This window comes from Chelon labrosus (assembly GCF_963514085.1).
Source record: "Chelon labrosus genome assembly, chromosome: 8".
Taxonomy (NCBI): Eukaryota; Metazoa; Chordata; class Actinopteri; order Mugiliformes; family Mugilidae; genus Chelon; species Chelon labrosus.
This window is the reverse complement of record NC_140358.1, coordinates 1,521,909-1,542,376: the sequence shown is the minus strand read 5'-3', so window position 1 is coordinate 1,542,376 and position 20,468 is coordinate 1,521,909. Positions and strand designations below refer to the sequence as shown.

The following is a 20,468-nucleotide window of genomic DNA, read 5'->3' as shown; positions in this document are numbered from 1 at the left end:
TATTTTCAGATTTGGATTCAAAACCTCCTAAATCTTGATTGGTGCAGAGGTATGTGACATTAGATTTTCCTAAGTGCACTTCCATTCACAGAAAGGATGGAGAAAAAAATACAGGAATGTATAAAGGGAGACATCGAATGTTTGCCAACATTAGATATCTTCATAATCTACTGAAGTAGCTGCACGACCTGCAACTGAGCAAGGCTGCAGTTTAATGATTGATGCTTTTTCATTTGTTGACGTCTATACTGATTGTTTTTTTCTGCCTCAGTACCTTCCGAAGTCCTTACATATATGATGAAAGAGGAGAAAATAGCTACACTTTAAAGACTGTCCACAATACATTTTAATTAACAAGGTTTACACTGAACTCTTTTATTTTACTCTCTTACAGCCAACCCTTTAGATTAATGCAGTCACAACCTACTGTAATTTCTTGATATTTTCTTTTGGTCATTCTAATTATTATAACAGAAGCACAAACTATTGTCTTAGGTCAAGTTAAATGGCACGATTCTGGGGAAAATGGTTAAAAAAGCCAATGGGACGGATAACATTTTAATCCCTCTTTATTTTGCAAAACAAGAAAAACAGTACGTGTCACAGTTTCTGTTCTTTGCTAAACACTTGCTTCCTTATAATCAAAACTAGCCTATGAGCACAGAGTTAAACTACACAATACAACACTGATCTTCACATCTTCCCTCGATGGTCTCATGGCTGTTTCGAGCCAAGCAAACAAAGCCACAAATTCAACAGTAGAGGTGTAAAAGTTAGGAGGAGTGAATCAAGGAATAGTGAACAACAAGAGAGCCATCAAAGCGTTCCACACTGGAGACTTTTCTTCAAACATACTGTAACATTTTCACAAACTTCAATACATACCAGCACATCTGCATCACGTCTTTCAGTACTTACTGCAAGCCTTTAAATTACAGATCCATGCAGGTTTGAGTGTTGGAACAAAACAAGAAAACCTTGAATAGGGACAGAGTAGCAGAGACTGAAAGAGCACAAAATGATAAATTTTCCTACCTAAAGCACGGATGACTTTTCCTATTGGGCCATGACACTAAATTACACTTAAATGTACATGTTTAAAATAGAAAGAACACTGGTCATCAGATAAATCCCTTCCCTGTTCCCCTTTTCAGCGTATGGATTGTGCAAAAAAAGGTTGCAACTTAAGGAGTTTCCTAATATTTTGTACAATCACCATATTTTCAGTATGTGGCAATGTTAGAACTGTAAAGAGCAAAAATACCAGCCGTAGCATCACCAAATGGAACATGGCGAGGAAGGAAGAAAACGCCAACCTAGTGAAAGCAGCATTAAAAGGGCTACTTGTTTCTGTGATCCAGTTAGAACTTTTGAAAATGAAGAATACGCACAATTTAAATAAATGGCTTAGTAGCCGTGTTTTTGGCTTAGAAACGTAACACTGATAATATAAAGAAGAGGTCTGGAGTGTTATTTTAAAGATTTGAAAACATAAACACACTGAGGTAGCACGGCAGCTACTCAGGCTCTTTAGCCACCACGCTCTAAATGTTTGTTATTTAAATAAGAAAACTGCAGCAAGTGCTTCCAGCTGTTCATTTTAACAACACAAGCAGGGGGCAAAACCTGAGGTTGTTCATTGTAAAGCATGATGGTGACTACACCGCTCGCGGAAAGCGATAACTCTGTAGTTGCTGAGCCGTGATTAGGTTAACGGAATTGAGTACAAAGTGTCGACATATTACACTGGAGTGATCTGAGGCAGTCTACTGTAACAGTCAGGAAAGGGTTAAGTGAATGGCTCAGATTAGTCCTCAGCTGTAAACAGAATGCAATTTCACAGATGCTACGAGAATCGTTATAGTAGTGTAAGATAAACCAGAGATCTACTGAACTACACATTGGGCTCACCTCAAACTACAAAGTCAGAGTAAAATGTAGTAATGGGCTATTAGGCCCACTTCTTATATGTTAAGATGATAGCTCTATAAAGCTGGAACCAGTCTAAACACTGAAGTGTTTGTGTTTACACTGGAACTACATATCAGACCCCTGATGTTTCAGGGTAAAAAGAGGAAGGGAAAGTGTTGGAGAAAGGCACATCCTCTTCTTCTGCAGGATTGTCATCATTCAGGAGTTGCTCACTGTGTTGGAGAAAAACAAAACATAAATGTCAACGGTACTGAATGTTGCCTATCTGTATGAAATCATTCCAGTAGATACATTTTCCCACTAAATCCCTAATTGGTATTCAAGCACAAGCACAAGGATGTGGACTCTAAGGGTAAAACAAGTTTAATAACACATTTTTATGTCCACAGTTTAGTCTACCACGGTTGAAGTAATTTAACAGCTGGTACCTTTATTGAAACTACTGCATTTGCATCCTGAGAAGACGGCGCTTACCCTGTGTAGCAGAGTTTTTAAAAGCCATGTTAGTTATGGTTTTGCAGCCCATCCTGATTATAAAGAAGCAGCAGTGAATATTTGATTAGAGTTCTACTGAAGCATTGCGATAATAAAAATTGCTCTCTTCAACAATCTTGTTACGTCTGTAGATGGAGTCTTTAATCAACTTGAGAGATCAGTCTGGAAAAAACAATCTTTTACCTCAGAAGCAGGGACACCGTCATCGTCTTGAGCTGGGATGACTCTACCAGTCACGGGCCCCACTCCTAACACCTTGGGCCTCTTTTCTTCTTTAGGTGTTCCTTCCAGAACGATGACAATGTACTCTTTCTTGGGATTGTCTACCTGGGTTTCCACAGAGACTTCAGCTTCTTGTTGCACCACACGGGTGGCTATTTCTGAGGCAGGTGCTGCTACAACAGCTTCTGCAGTTGTGGTGGTAACTGGTTCTTCATCTAAAGCTGTGACAACATCAGGTTCTACAGGTACCAAGGCTTCAACCACTTGTGCTGGGATTTCTTCTACTGTTACAGGAGCCTTCTCAACAACTTCTACAACTGGTGAAACCCCCACTGGAGCAGGGGCCTCCTCAACAACTTCTTCTAGTGCAGGGGCCTCCTCAACAACTGGAGCCACTTCCGCTGGTGCAGGGGCCTCCTCAACAACTGTTGTAACCTCCACTAGAGCAGGAGCCTCCTCAACAACTGGTGTAACCTCCACTGGTGCAGGAGCCTCCTCAACAACTGGTGTAACCTCCACTAGAGCAGGAGCCTCCTCAACAACTAGTGTAACCTCCACTGGTGCAGGAGCCTCCTCAACAACTGGTGTAACCTCCGCTGGTGCAGGAGCCTCCTCAACAACTGGAGCAACTTCCGCTGGTGCAGGGGCCTCCTCAACAACTGGTGTAACCTCCGCTGGTGCAGGAGCCTCCTCAACAACTGGAGCAACTTCCGCTGGTGCAGGAGCCTCCTCAACAACTGGAGCAACTTCTGCTGGTGCAGGAGCCTCCTCAACAACTGGTGTGACCTCCACTGGTGCAGGAGCCTCCTCAACAACTGGAGCAACTTCTGCTGGTGCAGGGGCCTCCTCAACAACTGGCGTAACCTCTGCTGGTGCAGGGGCCTCCTCAACAACTGGAGCCACTTCCGCTGGTGCAGGGGCCTCCTCAACAACTGGAGCCACTTCCGTTGGTGCAGGGGCCTCCTCAACAACTGGAGCCACTTCCGTTGGTGCAGGGGCCTCCTCAACAACTGGAGCCACTTCCGCTGGTGCAGGGGCCTCCTCAACAACTGGAGCCACTTCCGCTGGTGCAGGGGCCTCCTCAACAATTGGAGCCACTTCCGCTGGTGCAGGGGCCTCCTCAATAACTGGAGCCACTTCCGCTGGTGCAGGGGCCTCCTCAACAACTGGAGCCACTACTGCTGGTGCAGGGGCCTCCTCAACAACTGGAGCTACTTCTGCTGGTGCAGGGGCCTCTTCAATAACTGGCATAATCTCCACTGGTGCAGGGCCTTCTTCCTTTTCAGTGGGGGTAGGTTCCACTGTTGCAGAGGCTCCCTCACCGGGTTCAGTTTCTTCAACAGACTTTGCCTCAGTTAGCCCCAAAGGATCTTCTTTGATGTCTTCAACAGTGGCTACCAACTGTTCCTTTACTTCAGCTATCTTCAGTGCCTCTAGAGTAGAAGCAGCTGCCAGCAGCACTGCAACAGAAAATCCAGCCATCCAAATGTCACTAACGGTCAAGTTATATTTTCATACATTTAGCCTGCAAGTTAAGGTGAACAGCCATGGTAACCAAACATTTGTGAAACTATTCTTAGTGCTAGATGAGTTAATGAAAATATATCTGGTAAATTGCGACTACATTCAGGTGCAATGTTAACCACAAGCTAAAATAGTTTTATAAGTAGAGAAAAGAAGTTGAAATTCCCAAAGAAATATTCCAGAGGAATGAAAACAGGAGCACATCTAACAACATTATGCAGTTTTGATGCAATTTGACAAACTGCTGTGACGGTCTTAGAAAGACAAGTGCCCATGAATGAGGACCTGGTGGTTTGAACACATTATACAATTTTAAAAAATAAACTTTGTATCCTTTGGTTATCAAAATATGCAAGAGTAGATATGCAGAACATGCAGTGAAAAAGTAAAAATAAATATGCACAACCTTGAAAAATACACAGAACATTCAAAACATGTTGTGCAAAAGGACAAGTTTGTGCCACAGTGAATGTCACACAGTGTAGCAGAGTAGAGTTGGTTGCAGAATGTGGTGAGAAGCAAACGCAATGGAAAGCTGAAGGAGAAATCACTATGGATGTATAAACAAATGTAACGTGAAATGACAAAGTAATTCATTTATGAGTAGAAATCTGTGAAGAATAAAAAGGAGTTTGTAACTTATCCTGGCAGGAATGGCAAAAATATAATGTAAAAATAAGATATAATAGTAAAAAAAAGACCAATTCGGACAAAGACTGCAGTAAACCTTTCCATTTTGATAGAAGCTTTATTGTATGGCTTGGTTGATTATCGTAAACTGTTCACAGTGTTCATTATCAAGTTATAAGCAAAATAAAAATATGATCACATGTGGTTTGTATCACTTAATTTGTTTCGTTTGTTTTACACTTTTTTGACCTTGTATCTTTGACAGTTTCACATTATACTAGGGGAAAAGAACACACTGAAGCAGTTACAGAGTTGTGCGCATTGTCTCAGAGCCATTTTGTCTTGCTGTAGAAATACAAAACAGTTTGAAAGTTTAAGGATAAACAGGCTCCTTCTGCTCTGTGATACCTAGCAAAATAGTACAACATTACAGAGGTTTATATCAAAGAAACACAGTGACTCAAAACTCGAATGAGTGCTTCCACAACAAAAGGGTACTAATAGATATCACAGCATTTTGTTTTTACTCGATATTTAGTAGAGTCTGATTGGTTGAAGACAATAACAGTTAAGCCTATAGGTAATTTCATAGGGGAATGACATGGTTTTAAGTTAACTGTCTATTATCAGGGTTAATCTGCACGAGTGATTATTTGTATTTACAGAGTGATCACATTTATTTCACTCATAACTGCAAATGAGCGTCCAAATTGGAAAAGTCTCACTGTTGTGCAGCTGTAAATCATGGGATCTGCCGTTTTTAAAATCCGTAGGCCACATGAGAATACACACAAATGAAGATGCGTCAGTGGGTGATCCATGCTGCACGACAGAAAAGGCCAACCATTGTTGTTACCACTTACATTACACTCAGTGCTGCCCAGTTTTTACCCACTTCAATAAATACAAGAGCAAATATACATTTTTAGGAAGACAAAAGAGAGGTGAAACCAGCCACCCAAAGAGTAGCAGCTAGCCTCTAGTGGTTCTATAGACACTGACTTTAAGTTAACAGTTTATTGTTCCCAGTGTTGTGTGAGAGGATTACGTTCTTTTTGGGGCTCTCTGAAGTGGTTTAGAGATAGTTCTGTGTGTGTGTGTGTGTGTGCGTGTGCATGTGCGAGATAGTATGTTTCTCCGTGCAATGAGTATGTGGAACCTCAGGCTTCTGAGGCAGCTGCCTCCTCCTCAGATGAAGTCGTACCGTTGCATTCAGGCTCCTCAGCAGCTACGGCAGCCGGATCTGTAACAGCCTGTGTGGCCTCCTCAACAGCTTCTGCCACTTGGGCCACTTCTTCTGTAGCCGTCTCCACTTCCTGTGGCTCAGCAGTTTCTACGACCACCTCAGCAGCCTGGGCAGCTTCCTCTGTGACTTCCTCCACTACAGTCTGTGCTTCACTAGGAGCAACAGCGGCCTCCTCTTCCTCAGCCTCAGCCTCAGCCTCAGTCACTACCACCTCCTCCTCCTCCTCCTCCTCTCCAGCTGGAACACAAGAAATTGACAGGACATAAGTGGGCTTGTTTGAGTGCGCACCTTGAGGTTTGAGTGTGTTATTCTACAAACACATGCAGTTTGAAAAGCTTAATGTCTCATGTGGCGACATCACATCAACCATCATTTTTAAAAATCAAAACTATAACAAGAGTTATCAGTAGCTAGGGTTCCATCCAGTTTTTTTTTTTTTTTTTTTTTTTTAAAACTACACAAATCAATACCATCTAAACATTCTTTATGCTAATTTAAAAGTATAGATTTAGTAGTACTCGTGCAGGATTCAGAGAGATGATTGTAATCGGAATTTGAATTTCCAGTGATTGCATAGGGGTTTATTTTTTAACTTTATGTGCAAAAACATTTCAGTAATTGTTATCTCCTGAAAACACAATGCAACAACTTGTGACTTACACTCTGAAAAATAAAAATTAAAATACCATGAGATGTGAAATAGATAATTTTGATATTACAGTATGCGAGTATCATTTGAAACAACTGGGATTGTTCCCTTCAAATTTTGTGAGCCATATACACAGCTAGGTAGAAAAGCGCTATATAAAAGCAAGGCCATTTACCATTTACCACTCTATGATGTACTTCATGCAAAAAATGTCTAAATATTTATCTGGGATTCATGGTATATTCATTACTACAGCACTTGATTTCTAATGTGCGTGTGTGTGTGTGTGTATCCTTTATTTGGTTTCTATCAGCTGTGTCCAAATGAGAGACTGAATGACGGCTGGATGGAAACATGGCTACAGCGAGTGAATGTACTTCAGAATTATTTTCTATCGGAAGCCCTGCAGACCACACTGAAATACTACTTCTTAACATGTCACTTCATACCTTACCACTGACTTACCTGGGGAAAAAAACTGGCATTAACACATTCACAACACAAATTTCATGCAAACTCAAAGAGAGGGAAGAAGGACCAAAAACGAGAGGACTGGGGAAGGAAGGAGAGGGAGGGAGGAAAGTGCAGGTTTAGGTGCAGGGTAGAGGGGGTGAAGAATCTTGGTTCTTACCATCCAGTTAATAAGATATGGGTTATCTGGAACTCTGAAAGTGAGTCAGGCAGTGAGACACCGAGACAGCCCAGGTAGGTTGTGTGTCTTTAATATTTAACCGAGTGATCTCTCCACCATTAATTCCACATTTTTACCATGAACAAGGATACACCAAGCAGTGAGTGACAGGCCCAGCGTCAACATGGACTTTTTGGCTTAAGCATTGACAACTTTGAGTGATAATGGCCAACCTGTTGCAACATAATGAGCTTAATTTGAATAGTTAATCAAATATCATAAACATATTTATCTTATGGCCTTCAGTTGAAATGGTTTTAACATAGTAAATAATGTTTTTCTCCCATCCAGTTTAGTAAAGCCGATTTTTCCAAATGATACAATATCCGCGCAGCCCAGTCCTCAATCATATCGGGAAAACAGCATGACAACAAACATCTTTTGGATAATGTTAACGGAATACCATCACTCACAGTAGTGTGTGCCCATTTGTTATGCAGGGATGACTATGATGTGTCCATTTAGAAATAGCGTCTAAGTAAAACAACTTGCTGATTGCTCACAAAAACAAAGTATTGACATAATTGATGGTTAACCCGTCGTGGTGCTAACAATGATGTAGACCGCTGACAAAAGAAAGATCTGTCAAATTAAACTTGGGGATAGTAGTCAAGACACAAATCCTCTTCACAAATGTAGATATTAACATTTAGCAATACAGTCCCAAAGAAACGATAAATCTCAGTATCCTTCACAGTATTGTCCAGAAGTTCTAGGGTGAGTAGAGGGCTCTTTTTTCTCTTAGAAGTACAGGAGAGGAAGTAAGGAGGAGAGGGATTTTGTTTGCCGGTTCAGATCCAGTTCTAGGAGGAATATCCATGCGGCCACAGAGGACCTTAGCTTTACCATTACACTGAAAAGAGTAAAGACAGACAATTAGACAGATAGGAGGCAGAAGTTTTGCCCTTTAAAAAGCCACATTCAACTCACAAACCAATGTCACTGTCAGTGTCAATTAAACCACAGACTCTATGAATGCAACTATGGATGAGATGGCAAATAGAAAAGCAGCTGCTTGCAAGATGCGCTGGTGGTGTAAATGACAACAAGTGCTCCATGTGAAGAAAACCTAAAGGAATTTACGACAAATTCACTAGATTGTCTCACTTGACCCATGTTGGGGAGAATAAAAGAACTAGCCAGTTCCTTTGAACCAGGGGCATAAGAAACACAATGAAGAGCGAGGTGGAGGGGAGAGGGACGGAGTGGTATCAAATGAGGGCCACTTTGGGTCAGGAGGAAAACCAGGAGAGGTGAAACACAATCCAAGTAGGAGGATACATTTGTCAAAATGTCAAAAGCAGATGTTCCATGTAATGTATATATGGCACATGATCTTGAATTACTGATGCAGATATATTAGGATGAATTGCAACTATGGAAATATAACTAAGGCTACTCAAAATGATCATAAAGCATGTACATTTTTTAAAAGCATCTTGTTTGATTTGCTGTGCAGAAGCAAAGATTTGCACTGTGTTAAATGCGTGCACGCGTATCTCCTCCTACTTATACAGGTACATGTTCACCTCAAAAATTTGATTGTTTTCTACTTCAGTGTTTTGTAAACATTTTTTTTTGTTTTGTTGTGTTCTTGTTCAAGATATTTGAAATACTAACCAATTTAGCAACAGTGGTTTTTAAATCCTTCCACCTATAAATATATTCGAAATGTTGTGGACATTGCCTTTCTGAAGGAAGGCTTCCAGTTAGAACTTCTGTGAGCACAGACTGGCCTCAGTTAATCTGTTTGTTCTTCCTTAGGGTAAGTTTGTAAATCAAGCTCATTTCAATCAGCCGACCTATGGCGTATAGAATCCATTAATAGAAAAGCATTTTGATAAACTTTAGAGAAAAAAAAAAAACCTGTTAGAGCCCTGATGCAAGCTTGCATTAACTTTAGTTAAGCTATTAAATGTGCAGCACCATTAGAAGCCATCATCTTATCCTAATATTGGCTCTTGGCCCTGAATCATACACGGAACAAGACCGTAAGGGGCTGTGTTACTGAAGTGTCTGTTGAAGCTGAGCAGTGCTTTCTAACCTAATCAAGACTGAGGAGACAGCTCTCTTCATCAAACCCAGCCCCCTTTTAATAAACAGGCCTAGAAATCATTTAGGCTGAATGTGTGCTATAGCATTTATTAATTGCCCTTTGTGAGAATTTGCTCACTTTTAAATACAGAAAAATTTCTAAGCATGCCTATTAACCCTGTGTTCAACCACCTGTTTGAGGTTTATTCAGCAATACTCATGGACCTAAGTCTACTTCATGTCTTGCTTAAATAAAGAATGCTTCTATCTAGGCAATTATTACTGTACTTAAAATACAGTGTTGTTTTTCTTGGTGTTATTATATTATGCACCTTAATCTAACTTTGTGTACATTTGGTTAACTCATTTTGCCTTCTAATCTTGGAACCATGCAACGATTTAGTGTGATTAAGAGTTTTTATTACTACATCTAATTTTAGGTTAGTTAAAATATGAAGCACAATGAAGCCCATGCTGGCACTTCTTGCAACCCAGGTTAGTGAGCATCCAGAGTTATCAAGCAGTGAGAATGAATGAAAGCAACATGTGTGATAACACCACTCACCCTCTTCATCGTCCCTGCCTGCAAGCAAACAAAAACATCAGTGTTAATAAGTCATAGAAACTATTCACAACACATTACACCCATACAAGTTTCTCAAATCAGCTACAGTTGAAAGAATCAGGTAAAGTTTGTGCGCATCATTACATTTACCCTTAAAGGGTTTCAGTTTTGTCTTCTTTGTTCATAAGTTTAAAAAGTCATGGTTTATCCTGTGGTTGAAGATTAACTTGTGTTAAATTGTGTGATAATAGAACATTAATTATAAATCCCTGAAACTGTAACCCTGTGTCTATTGTAAGTGGTGAAATGGTTCATCTAGATAACAGCAGTAAGTGATTTCACATAGTTTACACAGATTTATCTCCTTGCACGCACTAGTGACCGGACACAGTGGCTGTGCTGTTGCTGATGGTATCAGTCCCTGCTCTATTCGGACTTGTCAAATTAAATCAAACAAAGTCATCTCATTTACAACAGAACACAGGCAATTTAATGTTAGCTAGCCAGAACAAATAAACAGTCGAGTACTGGTGATCACAAACACTGTAAAAACACTCAAAAAGAACACACGGCAGAGTATGATGGGTCAGAGGAAGTTTGTTTAGAGGGGGGAAAAAGGCCATGTCTCAGGGACAAAAACTGTTTCCAAAATAAATGAATAAAAAAAAATTAAACAGAGAAGAACATCTTCATTTCGCTCCATAGTTGGCAAAGGAATGAAATGACCAGACAGCTCCGAACAGTTTGTGACAGAACTCTAGCCAGGTGTGAAGCACAGTAAGAGAAGGGGCCCATGTTTTTATTTTCTTGAAAGAGTGCCTATATGTTACACACACACCTTAAAATAGCCTGCTAAGCTAACACAAACACAAAAACTATTTAAATAAATATTTTATGCATATGCCCTATAATGTGGAAATGGCTGATTTTAGTGTTGAACACTAAAAATGACAAATTTGACCATTTTTCTCAAAAATGAAACCCTAATTGGCAGAATGAATGATTATATTGTGTCATGGCTGAGATATTAAAAAAATGTGGTTATAATGGCAGTCAGTGAGACATTTTTGTCCGCTAAGGTCAGAAGAGGATAGTAAATTTTAAATCTGATGCTATACATAAACAAATAATGCAATTAAGTCAATATTTTAGATAGTCTTGGTAATATCCAAGACAGATTTGAAAAATCCCCAACCTCCTAACATTAGTATTATGGAAAATAACATTTAAAGGGTTAAAATCCTCAAAATGATTGAATTTTTAGTGGTTTTGTAAAATGCTGGGTTAAGAGATTTATGTAGAAAAAATATTAATCAGTTAAGTTTTCTGTCAGTAAGGGATAGTAAATTAAACTGAGGCCTGAGGGTTAAAATACTGAAGTATGCTGAACTGTAAAGTTGATCAACTGTGTGATTTTTAAGCAATGCATTCATGCTTGACTGGAGGATTTTTAACACTAGATCCTTTCATTAGAAAGGAATGTATTACTATGATATGAATAATAACCAAAGTGGTGGAAGGGAACTGTCAGATCCGCACTAGTATATGGTCAAGGGGGAGGAAAGTGGCTAATGAGGAAGACTTACTCTTAGGTGGCCAGGGTTTAGGTTCCCAGCTGTCTTTTGGTCTGGCTCTGATTTCAGCAATGCGCTCATCGTACCTCATGCCATCTGTGGACACGGTGCTGTATGCCTGTGGAGAGATAAAATGCTCTTAATGCACTTTCTGTATAGCTCCGATTCTTGGGGGGGGGAATAAATAAAAAATGAAATTCCAGTTTGAGATACTTTGCATGTAGCTGCATTTTACAAGCTTTGCTCATTCATTGTTGATGGCAGGTAGCAGGTAAACTTTCCTTAGTGTGTGTAAGCGTCATGAAATGCACTGAACCTGATAGTAACAACACAACTTACATATGCCAAAGCACCAACAAAGGCTCCACCACACAGCACGGTATACAATATGTTCTCTCCAGAACCACCCGGAACTGACGACATTGGTCGCCGCTGCATGACTGCAAAGGATTAAAAGGTCACATGTTAGGTCCTTCTCAATAACCTGATAACTCACACCATTCTTTAATGCAAGTATGTTTACTTTGATTAGAAGGTTCCACAAGATTAGCTTTGCAAAAACCCTGCCAAAAAGGAATAATGTCCTGCATGAGCACATAAGCTTCAGTACTGTCAGAGGAAAAAGTATTGGTGAGAAAGTGCCTCAAGGTGCTCTGCTGGCTCATGATGCCTCCCGCCCCAATTGCATTTAGACTGCCAAGAATATGTTTGTCATGGTGACTCACTCTACTCCAAACCCTTGGAAAGAAAAGGGGTAAGTTGGTACAAGTATTAAACATGAGGGAGATGGAAGAATGATTTTAATCAACTAATCCCACTGCAGATGATTAAAAAGAAACAAAGAAAGAAAACATGAACTAGAGTCAAAGGTAAAAGGGGTATATTTCAAGCTTGTTATGCAAATAAGTAACTTGGACTTAATAAAACCTATTGTGGAACAATTTTTTTTTAATTTATTTATTCATTTTTTTAAAAACTTATTACCGTCTGTGGAATCCCTGCTGTTATCACATGCAGTGGACAAGTCTTCAATTCAGCGCACAACTGTGTTTCTAGACATGCTAACGTTGTTGAATGTCTGCCTTTTTCTCCAGGCCCATTAATCCTGCGATGTTAGCGAGGCACTCTTTTATGAAGTAACCATCTGAGAAAGGTTTTCCATGTCAGGCAACAAGTTGAGTACCTCAGAGATGGTTGTTGTGGCATTTTCCTGTGTTTTGTTTGCATAGAAATAAACTAACTGACATTTACTCTTGTTTGGCACCAGTGTAGGTCTGACGTTTGGTTTCATAGTGTTGTTGTATATTACACTCTTTCTTCGCAGTAACAATTTCATTACATATCAGTCACTTCCCCTCGTTTTCTGTAAAGGAATATTTATTTTTCCATCCGGTCTGAAAGTTTCTGCGCTCATCTGCTACCTTGCGTTTCTTTTGTTCTGCCATTTTTGGTCACCTGTGGCACAAGTCTTCTTTGATTAATCTTGTTTTGTGAAGATGCTGCAGTGTTCAACATGTTAGTGCCACACTGTTAAAACTAAATAGTACAATACAGTCAGTTGCAAGTTCCATGTGTGAGCCATATTCCATTATATATTGGAATAAAGTGCACCACGCAGCGTATTTGGACACACCTGGCCTAAAGCCTCGCAACTGTTGTAAAATGACTTCATGTCCTCTATGGAGAGAAACACTGTTAAATGATTAACTAGCAGTATTTGAAGAAGTTCAGGTCATTGTAGCACTGTCCGATCCAGTGTTGAGGGTATTACACTCATCACATTCTCAGGAGCTAATCCTACGAAGCGGTCTCTGCCACAGCTCCCTACCACCTTGTTATTTATACTTGTTAATCGGCTCAGGTCTAAAAAGGCAGAGTTGAGGGGGGTTAAGTTGGTGAAACTTCGTGACCAGTAGAAGGGATGAAGGTCAGAAAGTCACAGGATTAGATTATGATACCCTCTTCTGATTAAGTGGGACCACTGGAGCGTAAGAAGCCCTGTAACTGGAGCAAGAGCCTGGCATCCAGCACATTTGCTTTGTCACTGAATTCATTTTGGGTTTAGAGCGAATTTATGTCATCTCTTTAGAGGACCCCGGTATGTCCTAACAGCAAGACAGCTAGCAAACCACGCTAGCACCTTTTAGGCTTAGAGACTGCGTTTCCTGAAGCAGTTAGGAATGACTGCAGAGTGGTCAGACACAACAGGAAAAGGGTCAAGGACATAAGCTAACATTTCCAGCGACCTATTGTTTGTGCAAACGTGAAATAAATACTTAGATATTACTTTGTAACCTGTCAAGTTATTCTTGTCATGGACATGACTAACTTGAAAATGGCGACGGTGAGCAGGAACACATTGTCGTCTTATTAACTGTGTACATAGCAGTGCACAAATGATGACGGAGAGGACGGGGTTTGAATTTTCGTCTCGCTAACGTCCAGTGTTTCCGTCATTAATCCTTCCAAGTTATGTCACGGCGTTACCGGACAGAAACCCCAGACAGCGGCGGGCTCGTGGCGCAAGCTTTTGACAGCTGCAGTAGCTCGTGCCTATGCTTGCTTCAAATGCCGCACATCGTCATACGCGCACACCACGTGACTGACGGTGGCAACCATGTTTCCACGCCACGCAGACTAATGAAGGTCACATACACATATATAACGACACAAGAAATACCGGCTTTATATTACTATTTAGTTTACAAGCGTTATTTATTTTGTCGTAATTCACAAAGCATATGCCCTAAATCCCGTTGCGTGGATTTACTTATAAAACGCAACAAACATTTATATTAAAACAGTAACACGCATTGTTTACATTGGAACAAGCGGTGGACAGCGGATTATAAACTTGATTTGGCCTGCGCTTCCTAGCAGGCCAGCGGAGACGAGAATTTTAAGAGGTTTTAGTCGCCGTCAGAATCCATAATCGTTAAACTGTACAGAGATCGCCAAAATTATCAGCTAACGACAATATGAGGTTCAAAAATGTTCATAAAGTCCGAGTATAGCCAAAAGGCCGAGCTGACCGTCACCTACCACGGATAGCAATTCCTATCCAGTGGGGGGTATCAACCATGCACAGAAATTCATTCGAGGACAGAGTGTACTATATCTGCCACAGTCCAAGGGCGAAAGCTGGTAGAGGGTGAAGCGAAAACGCCACATTTAAACACATGAATGGGGAAAGAAATGAACACAGGTTTGTGTTGAATATTCATGCTCACCATCTTGGGGCAACCTGTAGGCTGCTCTACGTGCCAAAGGCCCACACCTTTGCCAGGCCGCTCTGCAGGAAAACATCGCTGCTGTCCGAGGACTATGGCGTGAGTGCTACACTTTCAGCAAATGCTGAATGAATGGCTGCTGGTGCTACAGAGTCAGAGCAACGTGCGAGGAGGAGGAGGACAGACCTGCCCCCCCCCTCTATTGCACAATATATGTACGGTGCAGCCTGTATGAAAGGCGATTAATGCCACAGAGAAGATGCCATGCATGATGGATCATCAAACCTCTGCAAAGCAACATATGAAGTTACTGTATGCGTTTTATTTGGTCCATCCAATTTTACAGTCCCACTCCATACTTGCACGAAAAATTTCCCTAAGAATGTTTTACAATGACGTTTCTCAGTTGCTATGGCATTAATCGCCCTCCATATCCCATGTGGCTTTTATGCCTCCCCCACCTTTCATAGAAAGGGAGGGTCAAAGACAAAACTATAGACCAAAAACTGTGTAAGAATGTATCTCTGCTTTGTGTACTCAATTTTCAGGTATAAAATTATGCTAATGGTCAATGCAATGATTGCTGCTGCTGCAAATAGGCAGATTGGAGATGCAAGACAGTAGTATTCTTTCTTGCATAATCAAACCTTTCAGGTCCTTGAAACATGTCCATGATTTTGTGTGAGTGGCAGCCCTGTGGTAGAAGAGTGACCCTTCCAAACTCGACAAAGCAGTGGAAGATTTAACTTGCACCAGAGGAAATGCGCCATTGGTGCCAATAACTGTCAGGAACAGATGAAAGGTTATCCAAGCTTATACTACCTACGGTGGCCAAGAGAGCTCAGCTTGAGAAAACAACGCAACAAGATGAAACACAAGCAAATTTGGAGAATCTTTTCATTCATTTGTGGATGTGCACAACAGGTGCACTGCATATACTTACAACACAACCAAAAACAGAAACACACTGCAAAAACTCACCACACCAGCAAACTCTTACAACACCTGCGAACATAGAAACACACAACAAGCGCTAACAACAACAGAATTGTTCCCAGGACACTACAAAGTGATGAACTGACTGGGACTAGACGCAGTTGTTGTTCAAAGCTTTCTGACTTTTGGAGTTGTTGATGTTTGCTACTGGTGAGTGGAAATGAGCAGAAACACAAGTTGGTTTGCTGCTTATTATTATTATTATTATTATTATTACTCTAAGAACTCCATTCTTAAAAAGCATTTCGCTTACTGGCTGCCAATTCAAATAATCTGACAAAATACACAACTCATTTTGCAAAGTTATGCTAACATTATGTTAGCTGTCTATTACATTAATATTTACTTTCAGACCCACAAGTTCAAGTTTCAGGGATAAGCAAGTTCAGCTACTGGAATGTTTTGCCGACATGACTATCACTTTGGTCCGTTTTTTATTGGTTATCAGTTAAATAATGATAACATTCAATTCTTAAATTAATTCATTTCCAGGTAGAGGATAGGAACACTACATTAGACAGAACATTATGACTACCTAGTTAATATTGTGTAGATCTCTCTTGTCCCTCCAAAATAGTTCTAACTCATCAGAGAATGGACATGGGCCTTCTGAGGGTGTCCTGCTGGGGATGGCTGCTACCATCAAGGAGTGTCATTGCTATGGGGTGGGGGTGCCTGGTCTGGTTTAGGTGGGTGGTACATGTCCATATATACATTTCTTTACATTTTAAGAATCAAATTTTCTATATATATATATATATACACACACACACACATATATAATAAGACAGAGAAGTTTGTTCAGTGACAGGCTGCTGTCTCTGCCCTGCTGCACTGACAGGTGGAGGAGGTCGTTTGTCCCTCAGGCCCGACGTCTCTACAACGCCTCTCTATGAGGACACATCTGGGCTGTGATTGCTTTGCTACTACCTGCTGGTAGTATTTATTTTTAATTTTTTTATACAGTATTTTATATTTAATTACTTGTATATCTTTCAAGCCCTGTGATAGGCTAGCTGTCCAGGGTGTACCCCGCCTCTCGCCCAATGACAGCTGCGATGACAGGCCCCAAACTGATCAAGAGGGCCAGCTCCATCCTGGGCTGTCCTCTGGATTCAGTGGAGCAGGTGAGGGAGAGAAGGATGTTGGCTAAACAATCCAACATCAGGAACAACCCCTCTCATCCCCTGTATGAGACAGTAGGGACTTTAGGAAGCTCCTTCAGCCAAAGACTGCTGCACCCACAGTGCAAGAAGGAGCGCTTCCGGAGATCTTTTGTCCCCTCAGCAGTCAGACTCTTTAACATCAGCATTTCCTAGCTCTGCTGCTGCTGAGCTTCTTTTCAGGACCCTCACGAGCACAGTATATACCAACTGTCATTATCTCACATCTTTCTAGTGCAATACTTGGTGCAACTCCTACTGGAGTTTTTTTTTTAATTTTTTATTCATGATATTCATGAATGTCAATATGTATATTTAACCTCTTACCACCTCAACCCTCAATTTGCACAAATTGGTTGTTTCAACTTCTGACTAGCCACTGAAAACCTGATGCAATAGGTAAATATTTTTTGTACCATATTTGTCTGTCTTATTCTATTTTTTGTGTCTTTTTTGTATCTTGCACTGTTGTTTCCTGCCGCTGTAACACCCTAATTTCCCCCACGGGTATGAATAAAGTCCTATCTTATCTATCTTATCTTATCTTATGTGTCAAAGAAACATCCACATGGATGGCAGGACCCAAGGTTTCCCAGCAGAACATTATCCAAAGTGTCATACTACCTCTGCTGGCTTACCTTCTTCCCATAGTGCATCTGGGTCTTCCCCAGGTAAGCGATGCATCCATCCACGTGATGTAAAGGAAAACGTGATTCATCTGACCAGGCCATCTTCTTCCATTGTTCTGTGGTCCAGTGGTCATTATTGGTGCTTTCGGCAGTGGACAGGGGTCAGTATGGGCACCCTGATTGGTCCGAGGCTATGCAGCCCCATTCACAACAAACTATGATGCGTTGTGTATTCTGACATCTTTCTATCAGAACCAGTCGTCTAGCCATTACAATTTGGCCCTGGTCAAACTCGCTCAAAGACTTACACTTGCGTATTTTCTCTTACTGCACATTATTCACTTTACCTGTCAGTAGTCATAATATTATGTCTGACCGGTGTACACACAATATAGCTCATGTCCATATTTTATACTGTCACATACTGTATACGAATATTGTTTATTTACACGGTTCCCCAATAATTTAATAGATCATCATTTATATTCCCCGTGACCCTTAACAGGAACAAGTGGTTACAGAAGATGAATGAAAGATCATTTATATTGTACACAGTGATTATACATTTTATATTACCACTTATCTTCAGATCATGCTTTTATATATATATTTTTAATCTAAGTTTATTGTATATAACAAATAATGCAAAATCTGAATCTAAATAGAGACAAATGTAACAGCAGTTATTTAACTAGTTTTAAATCCATTATTATATGTGTAATTAATGATATATTCATACTAGCTAATTAGCTCAAAGGCTGCACAACATTTGCTGTTGTAACACTTAGTTCTACCTGGAAACTTTAGACTGAAAAAGTCCAGTACCTAAATACATTTGTCCATTTCGTAATACATTAGCATTAAGGAGAAAAAAATTATGTGTCAAAAAGCTGTGAAACTATTTTTCTCAACTTTACTGTTGGTGTAGATAATTCTGTGTTTGTAGGCTGTATGCTATAGTACATACTGTCAGACATCTGGTTATCCGATATACAGTGCATCCAGAAAGTATTCGCAGCGCTTCACTTTTTCCACATTGTTATGTTACAGCCTTATTCCAAAATGGAGTAAATTCATTTTTCCCTCAAAATTCTACACACAACACCCCATAATGACAACGTGAAAAAAGTTTTGAGATTTTTGCAAATTAATTAAGAATAAAAAAATAAGAAATCACATGTACATAAGTATTCACAGCCTTTGCTCAATACTTTGTTGATGCACCTTTGGCAGCAATTACAGCCTCAGGTCTTTTTGAATATGATGCCACAAGCTTGACACACCTGTCTTTGGGCAGTTTTGCCCATTTCTCCAGAGATGTTCAATCAGATTCTAGTCTGGGCTCTGGCTGGGCCACTCAAGTTCATTCACAGAGTTGTCCTGAAGCCAGTCCTTTGATATCTTGGCTGTGTGCTTAGGGTCATTGTCCTGCTGAAAGATGAACCGTCGCCCCAGTCTGAAGTCCAGAGCGCTCTGAGGTCAAGGAACGGGTTTTCATCCAGGATGTCTGTGTACATTGCTGCATTCATCTTTCCCTCTATCCTGACTATCTTCCAGTTCCTGCTGCTGAAAAACATCCCCACAGCATTATGCTGCCACCACCATGCTTCACTGTAGGGATGGTATTGGCCTGGTGATGAGCAGTGGCTGGTTTCCTCCAAACATGACACCTGGTATTCACGGAAGAGTTCAATCTTTGTCTCATCAGACAAGTGAATTTTGTTTCTCATGGTCTGAGAGTCCTTCAGGTGCCTTTTGGCAAATACCAGGCGGGCTGCCATGCGCCTTTTACTAAGGAGTGGCTTCCGTCTGGCCACTCTACCATAGAGGCCTGATTGGTAGATTGCTAGAGATGGTTGTCCTTCTGGAAGGTTCTCCTCTCTAACAGTGGAACTGTGCTTGGTTTGTGTTCTGACATGCACTGTCAACTGTTGGACCTTATATAAAAAGGCTGTGAATACTTATGTACATGTAATTTCTTAGTTTTTTTTTAAATAAATTTGCAAAAATCTCAAAAAAATTAAATAAATCATGTTGTCATTATGGGGTGTTGTGTGTAGAATTTTGAGGAAATTTTGAGCGCTGTGAATACCTTCCGGATGCACTGCAGAAGTATAAATCAAACCTGTATAATATACTGTACTGCTACTTGTGCTAGTATCAAAGCTAAAATCCTACCGACTGCAAATTTAAGTGTACAAAATGATCATGACTCCGTTGCAATTTCATATAATAAACATTTATTTTACACAGGATTCAGCATCAAGGAACAGTGGGAATACAAACAAGCAGACGAACGGGTGCATCCTAAAGACAGGATCTGATGACCTCCTGCACAGGACAAGAAATGGCAGTGTTATGCTTTATATGTTATATGTGATATGCAGTGATTTGAGTTCAATGTTAGTATCATGTAAACAAAGAGACAATCACCTGCCAGTTTTGTGGGTTATTCCAGACCATTCCTCACTTTGTATTCATGCACATCTGTGCTGTGCTGTTTGAAGAGCTGCAGGTGGAAGATGACAATACCAAAAGTGATGTACATGTACCAGCTTGTTTATACCCTCCTCACTTAAATACATTCTGTTGTAATATTAAATTATTCACTGCTGTGCAGATCTGCAGTGAAGGACTGTCTTCAATGTTGCTGCATATTTCAAAAGAATCAAAAACTAAGGAACTCCAACTGCACAATGAGAATATTCAACTGATGCCTTTCAAAAATGTGGATCTCAAAAACGTATACACTGGAAATTTAAGACAGATGTCACTGTTTCTGCCTGAAAGTCCTTTGAGCCACCAAGCTTTACTAGTAATCAAATGTTCAACAACAATAAATACATCAAAAATATATCCTTATAATCCAAGAAATGAAACACTTGATT

At 40.4% G+C, this 20,468-nt stretch overlaps 1 protein-coding gene across 1 annotated transcript; it reads right to left on the bottom strand.

The window, feature by feature from the left end:
• Nucleotides 1-338: 338 nt before the first annotated feature.
• On the bottom strand, nt 339-15,272 carry mgarpa (mitochondria localized glutamic acid rich protein a). The gene is made up of 8 exons (XM_084549607.1): nt 14,793-15,272; nt 11,902-12,002; nt 11,575-11,680; nt 9,989-10,006; nt 6,008-6,286; nt 2,611-4,109; nt 2,361-2,407; nt 339-2,144 (listed from the first exon to the last, which is right to left on the bottom strand). The coding sequence occupies exons 1-7, from the start codon at nt 14,866-14,868 to the stop codon at nt 2,372-2,374; spliced, it is 2,115 nt and encodes a 704-aa protein (XP_084405733.1). The 5' UTR covers nt 14,869-15,272; the 3' UTR covers nt 339-2,144; nt 2,361-2,371.
• Between the last annotated feature and the right edge of the window lie 5,196 nt (nt 15,273-20,468).